This window comes from Crassostrea angulata, chromosome 6, assembly GCF_025612915.1.
Source record: "Crassostrea angulata isolate pt1a10 chromosome 6, ASM2561291v2, whole genome shotgun sequence".
NCBI lineage: Eukaryota > Metazoa > Mollusca > Bivalvia > Ostreida > Ostreidae > Magallana > Magallana angulata.
The window spans coordinates 32,139,069-32,151,429 of record NC_069116.1 but is presented as its reverse complement, the minus strand read 5'-3'; the positions used below and the strand labels follow the sequence as shown (position 1 = coordinate 32,151,429).

The following is a 12,361-nucleotide window of genomic DNA, read 5'->3' as shown; positions in this document are numbered from 1 at the left end:
TGTCTTTATATAAAAAGCATAAATTCATGTACAAAAATGGATCAAAATAATAAACTTAAGGAAAAAAATTAAAAATCAGTTATATCACTTGTGATTTTCTCACAATGAAATTCATTGATTTCTATTTTGAATATCATGAAAAATAAGAATAGAAATAACAAATGATTGTCGTCTTTCTTTTTTGTAAGAGACAGAAATATTTCCCATTTAAAAGCTTCTTTTAAAAGTTAATTCATAAGTTCTATATTATGTTTTTTAGAATTCATTTATGCAACTTAATTTTATTTTATGAAAGTTCCATCTACCTCGCCCTTTCAAGCCAGAATGTTGTGGATGACGATTGTGATTTTATGCTCTCGCAATTCTTAAGATATAGTGGAAACCGAATTCCTTAGGTAAATTAGGAAACCTTAACATTCACAATCTGTTGATATGCATCTTCGGGATGAAGAACCTAAACGAACACAAAGATGCTGAATTACTGGTTACGATGCTTTGTGTTAGAGGTACATAAACAGGATGGCAGTGAATACCCCCCCCCCCCCCCCCCCCGCGACCTCTAATCATTGTGTGCGGATTACTGCGTCAACATTCAAAATTTGAATTTTCTTGATGAACATGACCTCTCAGCCGTTTTCCGCAAAGTTTTAGACGTTTGCATGAAGGAGTTATTATCAAAGGGCTCAGGTACCAAAGTGCGACAAGTTGATTCGATAATGCCGGAAGATGAGGAAACATTCTGGACTCGTGGAGTATTTGGGTAGATTCTTCTCAAGGACTAAAGTACACAGATATTCGGTCTAAGGACAATTGACGAACACCGGATTTAGATAATTATGTTGTGGGGTTTTTTTTCGAGCGATCTGTATAAGCAGTATAAAATTGATCAGTTTTCTAGTAATAATTTTTATAGCTGCTTTAAACATTTCACAGAAACTGTTATGTTCATTGAACTTCCTGAATCACACGAATTTGTAAGTGATAAATACAATTTTTTTATTTTTTGCTACTCTTTATTTTTTTTTTAAAATTGTGATCTATCACAGATAAACCACAAAAACCTGTTGTGTATCAAGAAAAAATGAATTGCTGACATCAAAGGAATAGCTCACAAACAATGATACAATACTGTCTTTTACATTTAGCTTCACAAAGCCTATATGTGCGGGGGGGGGGGGGTTGCATTCTAATTTTTGATGATTAAAAACTTTTTTTTTTTTTTTTACAAAAATTTGATTTACATAATGCAATAGTATAATCTTTATTCAGCGATTTTAATTTGTAATCAAACCATGGTTTATCACTTGTAGATGTTCCATTTTCCATGATGAACGTTTAAGTTGAGTGTATTTGTGCGAGTCCGCCGGATTTTGGCATGGATTCTACGTGTTATAAAAAGGGTTTTATAAAAATGTTGAAGCATGTGTGACTATCGTGTATTTTTGAGTCAACAGCAATCTTGGTGTAATGCAAGGTGAAGTATCAGAGTATGCTTGAACTTGTGGGAAAAACAAAAAATAACATCTGCAGATCTCATTGTTGTCAATCAACAAATATTTGACCAAGCTACACAGAATATTTTTTCTCAACTATATAGTTCTAGTAAACGTCCTTTCTTCCACTACTTAATTGCAACCCATAATTTACAATTTCATTTAAGGAAATATATTCCAATCAAATATCAAAAGTGTATTTCAAGTTTCTGGCTGTCCTCGCATCAATTAGCAATAGAAACAGTTCGATTTTATAAATATAATATTGAAAGACACATTAGAAATTGTTTTCTATATATTCAAATTCTATTGAAGACGAATTTCATTTCCTTTTAATGTGTCCCGTATGCGAAGGCTATCGTAAAAAAAAATATATTTAGCCTTTATTGGAAAGAGCCTTCAAAATCTAAACCTTTGCAGCTTTTTAATGTTGAAAATGTAAAAGAACCATGTAATTCACTTAGACAAGATTTAGCGTTACTAGCACTGTGCCAGTTATGGGCTAAAATTTAACGTTTTCTTTCCGTATTTCCCTAGTTCTTTATATTTTTGGATAAATCTTGACATACATTAAATGGTGATTTCCTTGTTTATCCATTTGTTATATTATAGCATTATTAGAACTCAAAACATCTTGTTTTTGTGCTTTTTAGCGGATTTACTGTACCAGTTATCGGCTTTGCGATAATAACATAGTGAAACCCCTGTACATGTTGATTTGATACTCTGCATAATGTAATTTGAATTATGCCCCTTTTGGGTAGTACGGGTTGGGATGCATAAACAAAACTCATGAAATTATTCGTTTGAAATATCATACGGTAAAACATAAAATCGTAGTTTAATACACAATATTGTGCAATCAGGCGTTTACCTGCGCTATGAATCTCTCAGAGTTTATTGAATTCCCTTTGTTTCTACATGTTATATGTATTGATATTATGTCAAATCAAAGAAAGTATATAATAACGTATTACAAAGAGGTCATATTCTAGTTTTATCTTATTTCGTCTCCTCCCCCACTTCTGAAAGTGCAAAGATGTAAATCAGCGGTAAACAATGATTGTTCAAGTATTATACAGAGTACTTTTTAACGAGTGTATCTTCAGATAACAGACGAGGGGGCTTGTCCCCCGAGTCTGATATCTGAAGATGCACGAGTTAAAAAGTTACTCTATGTTTTTTGTATCATTGTTTTCAATGCACTGAGTTACCCATGGTCTATCAAAATTTTATTATGTACCATTTTATATGACCAATGAAAAAAGAGCATGTGATTCTAGAAGTTTAGCGCACTACATTTAATGAAAGTTCCATCTACCTCGCCCTTTTAAGCCAGAATGTTGTGGATGACGATTGTGATTTTATGCTCTCGCAATTCTTAAGATATATTGGAAAACGAATTCCTTAGGTAAATTAGGAAACCTTAACATTCACAATCTGTTGATATGCATCTTCGGGATGAAGAACCTAAACGAACGCAAAGATGCTGAATTACTGGTTACGATGCTTTTGTGTTACAGGTACATAAACAGGATGAAAGTGAATACCCCCCCCCCCCCCCCCCGCGTCCTCTAATCATTGTGTGCGGATTACTGCGTCATTTGCGAGAGGAAAACATTCAAAATTTGAATTGTCTTGATGAACATGACCTCTCTGCCGTTTTCCGCAAAGTTTTAGACGTTTGCATGAAGGAGTTATTATCAAAGGGCTCAGGTACCAAAGTGCGACAAGTTGATTCGATAATGCCGGAAGATGAGGAAAAATTCTGGACTCGTGGAATATTTGGGTTAGATTCTTCTCAAGGACTAAAGTACACAGATATTCGGTCTAAGGACAATTGACGAACACCGGATTTAGATAATAATTACTATGTTGTGGTTTTTTTTCGAGCGATAAGTTGCTGTATAAGCAGTATAAAATTGATCAGTTTTTTAGTAATAATTTTTATAGCTGCTTTAAACATTTCACAGAAACTGTTATGTTCATTGAACTTCCTGAATCAGATGAATTTGTAAAAGATAAATACAATATTCTTATTTTTTGCTACTCTTTATTTTTTTTTTAAAATGTGATCTATCACAGATAAACTACAAAAACCTGTTGTGTATCAAGAAAAAATGAATTGCTGACATCAAAGGAAAAGCTCACAAACAATGATACAATTCACATAAAACATTCACCCATGCCAAAATCCGGCGGACTCGCACAAATACACTCAACTTAAACGTTCATCATGGAAAATGGAACATCTACAAGTAATAAACCATGCTTTGATTACAAATTAAAATCACTGAATAAAGATTATACTATTGCATTATGTAAATCAAATTTTTGTAAAAAAAAAAAAAAAAAAGTTGTTAATCATCAAAAATTAGAATGCAAAAAAACCCCGCACATATAGGCTTTGTGAAGCTAAATGTAAAAGACAGTATTTATTACATGAAGATCAAAGATGACAAATTCTTAAGTAGAAGAATCCCAAACAATTTTTTGCAAAATTTAAACGAAAATCTAATTTTGAATCTAATGTACTACTGAGTGAGGTTTTTTTTTTTTAATAATTTTAATTTGATTTCACAAAGCAATTTTGCTATTGATAATGATATCTCCAACGATGCTGAGGACTGAATTTTTGAAGAAATAGATAATGATATTGATGTTGAAGAAATTAAAGAAGCCATTAAGAAATGTGAAAAAGGTTAATAACATGGAGATGGCTGTTTACCTAATGAATATTTCTTTCAATTTAAAGGAAATCTGTTGCCTATCCTTCCCTGAATCTTGGTCTTCTATTATTGTGCCTATTTTTAAAAAGGGAGATAAATCTGATCCTAATAACTATACAGGAATCCAACTTGTGTGCAACATGTGTAAACCTTTTAGATCTACTTCTGTATTAAACAACAGACTTATAACATGACCAAATTAAAATAATGTCGTTACCGATGCACAGTTTGGTTTTAAATCTAAATGTGATACAAGTGAGGAAATTTTTGCTCTACATACTTTATCTTCTTCATCGTTGGTAAATTACCAAAGACTTAACTGCGCCTTTCTTGATTTAAAAAAAATGAATCTGGTGAAAGGTCTAAACTTAGGATGAAATTTTCAAAATTGGTACCCAAGGAAAACTTCTACGTGTTATAAAAAGGGTTATATAAAAATGTTGAAGCATGTGTGACTCTTGTGGGTTTTTGAGTCAACAGCAATCTTGGTGTAATGCAAGGTGAAGTATCTTCAAGTATGTTTGAACTTGTGGGAAAAACAAAAAATAACATCTGCAGATCTCATTGTTGTCAGTCAACAAATATTTGACCAAGCTATACAGAATATATTTAAATCAACTATATAGTTCTAGTAAACGTCCTTTCTTCCACTACTTAATTGCAACCCATAATTTACAATTTCATTTAGGAAATATATTCCAATCAAATATTAAAAGTGTATTTCGAGATTCTGGTTGTCCTCGCATGAATTAGCAATAGAAACAGTTCGATTTTATAAATATAATATTGAAAGACACAATAGAAATTTTTTTCTATATATTCAAATTCAATTGAAGACGAATTTCATTTCATTTTAATATGTCCCATATGCGAAGGCTATCGTAAAAAAAATACATTTAGCCTTTATTGGAAAGAGCCTTCATTATCTAAACTTTTGCAGCTTTTTAATGCTGAAAATGTAAAAGAACTATGTAATTCACATAGACAAGATTTAGCGTTACTGGCACTGTGCCAGTTATGGGCTAAAATTTAACGTTTTCTTTCCGTATTTCCTTATTTCTTTATATTTTTGGATAAATCTTGATATACAATAAATGGTGATTTCCTTGTTTATTCATCTGTTATATTATAGCATTATTAGAACTCAAAACATCTTGTTTTTGTGCTTTTTAGCGGATTTACTGTACCAGTTATCGGCTTTGCGATAATAACATAGTGAAATCCCTGTACTGTTGATTTGATACTCTGCATAATGTAATTTGAATTATGCCCCTTTTTGGGTCCGACTAAAGGTAGTAGGGGTTATGATGCATAAACAAAACTCATGAAATTATTCGTTTGAAATATCATACGGTAAAACATAAAATCGTAGTTTAATACACAATATTGTGCAATTATTGTCTTATGTTAATAGCTTGTTTATTCTTCATATCTTTGATATTAGATATGGTAAATGTAATATGCAGACACAATTCAAGTTGGCATGAATATACATACATATGTACCTAATTTAAAAAAAAAAAAAAAAAAAAGCTCAAAGCGATGGATCTTAGGCTATGTACATGTATTCAGTCTATTGTTGTTACTTTTTTGTTTTGACGAATATTCACTAGACAGTCGTTTTCGAAGGCTGCCTGTGGCGTAATATGGCGATGGTGATGCCGTTAGAACTTGATAGAGTAATATACCCAGAAGTGAATTTCTTTAAATCTTTTGTTATTCATCTTACCTCACCAATACGGCAATTCACACACTCTGGGTATACTTTCATCTTGAAGTCGACATACATTGTAAAGAAATGAGGCAATCGTCGTCTATAAATTCGCAAAGGGTTTGTCCTTTTTTTATTTTTTCATGTTTCGCGAGTTTACATATATAGTTACTTCTTCTCAACTGACCATTATATAAATAGTGCCTGTTTGGGAGGGTAACAGTTGAAATTGACACCCCGAGAAAACCATTGTGAACCGACGCGAAGCGGAGGTTGACAATGGTTTTCGAGGGGTGTTAATTTCAACTGTTATCCTCCCAAACAGGCACTATTTATTTTGTTATACTGAATGTCTTCATTTTTAAGAAAATTTTACTGCTTTTATATAGGAATAACGTGAATTCTACAGCGAACCGTACGCGCATAATTTTCGCGCATGTAACATTTTTTAATGTTACCCATTGCTAAGTGCGTTGCTAACGCTGAGGGTAATAGAAAATATTATTAACTGCGTCTTAACCAATCAGATTTCAGTATTTAACATGAAAGTATAACAATACGTGTTGACAACTTATTCAGCAGCCCAGTTGCATACTATATGGAAAATGTTATAGCTCATTACGACCACTGTTAATATTTATATCAATTGAATCAAAACGTTTATATTGGTGAACATTAAGATATTGATTTTTTGTAAATATGTGATAAATACACTGTATTCAAATGCTGAATTGAAATAATACACAATGGAACTTCTAAATGTATGAAAACAATAATTAAGACATACTTAAGTCACCTCTACCGGCCGCCTAAGTTTTAGGTAAATTGTCCAAGCTAAGCACTCTTCTAGTTACGGACTTAAGTCTAAGAATGTACATAAGTCCTACTTAAGCACTGTCTTAGACTTAAGTACCCTTTATGTTACGAGCCCCAGGCGTTTAACTGCGCTATGAAGCTCTCAGAGTTTAATGAATTCCCTTTGTTTCTACATGTTATATGTATTGATATTATGTCAAATCAAAGAAAGTATATAATAACGTATCACAAATAGGTCATATTCTAGTTTTAACTTATTACGTCTCTTCACCCACTTCTGAAAGTGCAAAGATGTAAATCAGAGGTAAACAATGATTGTTCAAGATCATGGTTAAATCATATTCAAGAAAATTTCCAAGCAAACTTACTTTTCTTTATTCGAAACAGACGACTGAATTAAAAAATATCGGATAGTCGCGCGCTATAAACCCGAACTCTCAGTTTAGCCGATAACTGATACAGTACCAGTAGTGGGTTATGTAATTTTTTTCTGCAGTGATCGCTATCTTCATAGCCCGCATGAATTATCAAAGAAATCATTTTATTGCTTATATTAACATCTTTCTTTTAACAGATTAATAAATTCATTGTAAAAGGTGAGTAAAAGTTCACTCAATTACTTACTGTTAATGTGCATTAGTACGTTAGCTAAAAGAAACAACAAAATCGTCTCCAATGAGAATTTGAGTCTGACATCATCATGATTATTTCGTGCAGTCCGTGATTTTTCGTAGGTCGCTGTAGGTTTCGACCAATCGATAAACGGGGCCTGACAGTTTCTACATGTATAACTGTTCTATAAAGCTATGAATTAACTATGTTTTATCTATAATCTTAACAGTGTTGAAAAAACCCCGAAATTTAACAATCTTGGGAAAATGAACAATTATAAATATGTTAGCAATTTCAAGACATTTTTTATGAGAATGGAGAGATATATAGTATTTCTTGTTTTATGAACATACTGAGAAATAACATACTATGTGATATGAAATGCTAAACAAGCAATAAAGGAATGTATAAAACTATTTAACTTTTCAAATGCAAATACTTGTAATGGTTATTTTTTGTTTAACAGAAATATAAGTTGTCTATTCATTCTTTGAAAAGCAATTTTTTTTGTTATTCTACAATTTCTTTACCCATTGTATGACTCAATGATGGAAACGCTTTTTGATCCTGAAACAGTAGATTTCAACTGTGAAAAATTCTATAACTCTAAAATTAAACAACTGTAAAAAAAATAATATTACAGAGTTTAATTATAAGTTACTACGCTGTATTGTAAACAATAATTTGGCGGTAGGCAAGTGGAATGAGAATGTATCTCCACTATGTGATGTACGTAAATTAGTCGAAGATACACAGCATTTGTCATTTAGTTGTGAAATGGTAAACAAATTATGGAAACGTGTAGGGATTTTTTTTGTGTCTCACAATAACATGGGAAGGAAACTATAGTCTAGGTTTTTATAATGATAATAATAGTCATACAATTATATTGAACAATCTGATATTTTTTTTATGTTTTGAAATTTACAAATATAAAATGAAATGTGGATTTGATAATGAAATTATGTCGGAAAGAAACCTTGTACAGAAACTAAAACATAACTCAACATAAAACATAACTAAAACAATCTTTGCTTACAAAAAAATGTTTTAAAATGTGCGAAGAAATTTAGATCTAATGATAATATGTTTCTAACATAGAAAATTATTTGTGAATGGAATATATGATGTTCTTGTTTCTTTAATATGATTCTTGTTATAATAAAAGAGAAAAAAAAATATATTTCCGTAAGAAATAGAGGGAATCATAGTCGGTAGATGTAAATGTTAAAAATTAAATTCAAAAGACAAATATCGCCAGGAAGAAGTTTTATTTGCATATAACATCTTGTTTTAAAGCGTCATTTCGGATTCGAACTCAGTGCAAGCAATTATGTTGATTGATAGAGACTTCCTGGTGTCGTGATGTTCTGCCATATTAAAGATGTAAGTTGACATGTTAAGGGTCACTTTGATCTAAATTTTGTACGTTCATTCCTGCAATAATGACGCATTGATTAGTTTCAGCTTAGAAATACTGAAATGTAAAGCATATAGTTTCAATATAGAGTATCGGATATAAGGCTGTTTGAACATTCAAATAAAATCAACAATAAAAAAACCCCAGCGTAAATTATCACTGATGCACTGTATTATTACGCTTTTAGCGGTTCGCAGTCATATAGAATTCGTATGGAGGCTTCAATTTAATGAAAAACCCAAAATAGCACACCCAGAAAATCCAACAATTAAACACCCCCCCCCCCCCCCCCAAACACAATTAAAACAACAACCCCAAAAAAACCAACAACTTAAGACGCGCTAGTACAAACCCAAAGATAACGAAATGAAAACACTCTAAAACAACAAAAATTGACAAAAACACCCTTTTGAATAACTTCACCTTTTCGAACATGTATGTAAAGCAGTATAATCAATACGATGAATACTGCAATGAAGAGGAAAAAACTGATGGCCATGAACACCATGCTGATGGAGGTCAGACGTAGAGCATCAATCGCTGTCACATTGTAGGATGGTTCCACGGAGCTGTAAAATTCAGATCATTATAATACTAATTAGTTACTGTCGATTTTTTAGATATTTAATCTATGCATTTATTTATCATCTTTTGCTAGATTTCAGCAAAATTGGAATCAATGTCTCCGTATAGCAAAATAACTGTGCATACGTATAAAACAATGAATATTCATTCTAAAAACGCCCTTTGCTCAGAATCATTTTCTGTCCGTCCGTCCGTCCGTCTCTCTCTCTCTCTCTCTCTCTCTCTCTCTCTCAACATGCATGGCGATTCCATGGAAAGAAAAAGCTAACTACAGGTAAAGTTATCATTTAAAACACTCTTCTCTACAAACAACAGAATAACAGTGATAACCCCTTCATACTTTTCCTCTATTGCAGTGGACGCTAAAGATATTCCGCCATCTTTCGAATCCGAAGCCTTGCGAAAAACTTGCAGACAGTCAGGATCTGAAATTAAATATATGAACACATTGATTCTGAATTTTCAATTTTAATAAATGTGTTCATATCCTCAATAAATCAGTTGTAAAATCTAACATACATTAAAATTACTTTCAAAAGTTTTTTTTACCCAAGGTTTTTTTTTTGGGGGGGGGGGGGGGCAGGTTGGGGGGGGGGGGGTGTCTGTGAAACCTATACTAATTAGTCTGCAAAGCCTAACATAAATCGGTCGCATACATAATGTACATTTAGTGTCAAGGTGTGAGATATTAAGTTAATTTTCTTTAAGTTAACGTACTAGACTTGATTTGGTGCAATTTAAACAAAACCCATACATCGATGTCTGGAAGTTGTACACCTAGTTACATGTTATATGGTGAAACTGGACGATTTCCTCTGCATATAACCATTTTTACTAGAATGATTTCATTCTGGGCCGACATTATCAATAGCAGTGAAAACAAGTTAAGCAAAATCACATATATGTATGTACGTATACTTTTTGATAAGGGACAAATATTAAATCCGTGGCTATGCTCTTTAAAAAATTTTTTTAGATAAATGCGGGCATTCAAATGTATGGTGTGGTCATGAATCATACCATTATAACTCCAGATGGATTAAGACAACTATTAACCAAAGTTTAAGAGATCAATTTTTACAAAAATGGTTTGGTCTTCATATGTACCTCTTGTACCATTATATGGTGTTGGGTGAAAAATAAACTGAAACTGAAACTGAATTTAGCAATAATAATTATAAATAGCGAAAATCATGATATGTTACCATTGTAAATTAGTTACTAAATAGTCACATTTGTACTGTTTCATTAATGGTTATATTTGCACAGTGTATTACTTATGGCTACGTTTGAACACTGTATTACTAATGGTTACATTTCTACATTGTATTACTAATGGTTTCATGTGTAGATTATGTTAGTAATGATTACAATTGTAAACTGTGTTGGAAAGATATTGTTTCCGTGGACAGTCTCCATTCTCTGGACAAAGTTGAACGTCTATGGTCCCGGTTTTGGAGTTGAACATAGGACAGTAGTCTGAAAAAAAAAATAGAATATATCATTATATTACTAAATGCTCTTATTCTCAAAGTACATGATGATAATTATATTTCTGGAAGAATGAAACTTTATCTGAAGAATTTGATGAATTTTACAAAATTTTTATCATGCCAGTGCTATGTACATGTATCCGAACTGATTTTTTTATCTAGATGACACCGATACAATAAAAAAGCGTCTTACATGAATTCCACAATATAATTATAGATCGCTCTAATAAAACACGGTAAGACACGTGCGATTAACTCCCGTCTGGAGGAGACATCCATGCGGACTCAGGACCGAGGTTAAGGACAACAGCAATGCGGACTCTGGATCAACCAAGGCTAAGGACGGCAGCCACGCGGGACACGATGCTTGTGACGTAGATGCAGTATGTTATGACCTGATGATCAAACAATAAACTATATTGACTCACTGTGACACATCGTGTCGTGGTCCCAGAGTATGTTTACTTCGGATTCAACAGGCAACTTAACGCCCCGAAAGCCCCAGGGGGTCGGTATTTTGGTAAAAGACTGGATATAAAAGAGTTCGACATCTTAGTCATAGACGAATCATTCGACGAAATTTTAGGTCTTAAATTACGACAGCGACACAGCGAATTTAATTGCCAGTTTATTCATGTTATCTGCAACAACAAATCTAACGTATGTATGTAATACCAGTAGTTAAAAGCAGAAGACTGTACAAATGTATTTTATGCCAGATATTAAACGTATAGGAGCAGATTACTGTAAAGAGGCACAATGGGTATACAGTTATATATTTACTCACTTCAGTGTCACATGAGTAATTGACCGGTGATGTATTAACATTAACAGTAAAATATTTAAACAACAACGTTTTAATATTAAAATGTGCACTATATAGATCCAATCGTTCAAAAAGTTTAATACTGTGCTAGGAATAGGGTTCGTCCTTTAGATTAGAAAAAAAAACGTCATCTGGTGATTAATCCTAACAAAACCTATAACTAAATCAAATATCAAATAAAGTATGGGGAAAACCAAATACTTAAGTAAATTTGGACAGAATGATCAAGATAAACTAAGACTATTATATAGTCCCCTCTCCATCTACTAGTATTTCAACGATAGGGGAATGAATGATAAAAATATTAATACAATACCGTGTTCTATCCAAGTAATGTCGCTACAGAATTCCACAATTTCACCATCTCCTGTAAGCATACAATGGTACTTGGTTTGAGAGGGACAGATATAACCTTCCACTCTTTCCCGCCATTTTTCCTCAGTGTTCGGACACCGACGCCTGGGTTCGTATACAGTTATTACCGCGCTCTGTATTATGCCAAAGCATAGGGCGTTAAGATATATTAGAAAACGCTGCCGTACCATGGCGGATTTCGTTTGGAAAGGTCAAATCTTAATTGTACTTAATATTTGAAGGGACTTAAAGTGATGGCTACTTAACACATTAACTATGTATAGAAATAAAATGCTCAAGTGGTTTCATCCCTAGATTTGAC

The 12,361-nt window shown here is 32.6% G+C and overlaps 1 protein-coding gene across 1 annotated transcript; it reads right to left on the bottom strand.

Annotated features, from left to right (window-relative positions):
* Positions 1 to 8,626: 8,626 nt before the first annotated feature.
* LOC128187689 (uncharacterized) lies at positions 8,627 to 12,340 on the bottom strand. Its single transcript, XM_052858120.1, has 5 exons — positions 12,002 to 12,340; positions 10,738 to 10,845; positions 9,707 to 9,791; positions 9,205 to 9,350; positions 8,627 to 8,798 (listed from the first exon to the last, which is right to left on the bottom strand). Exons 1-5 carry the CDS (start codon positions 12,228 to 12,230, stop codon positions 8,761 to 8,763), a joined length of 606 nt encoding a protein of 201 aa, XP_052714080.1. The 5' UTR covers positions 12,231 to 12,340; the 3' UTR covers positions 8,627 to 8,760.
* Positions 12,341 to 12,361: the final 21 nt, after the last annotated feature.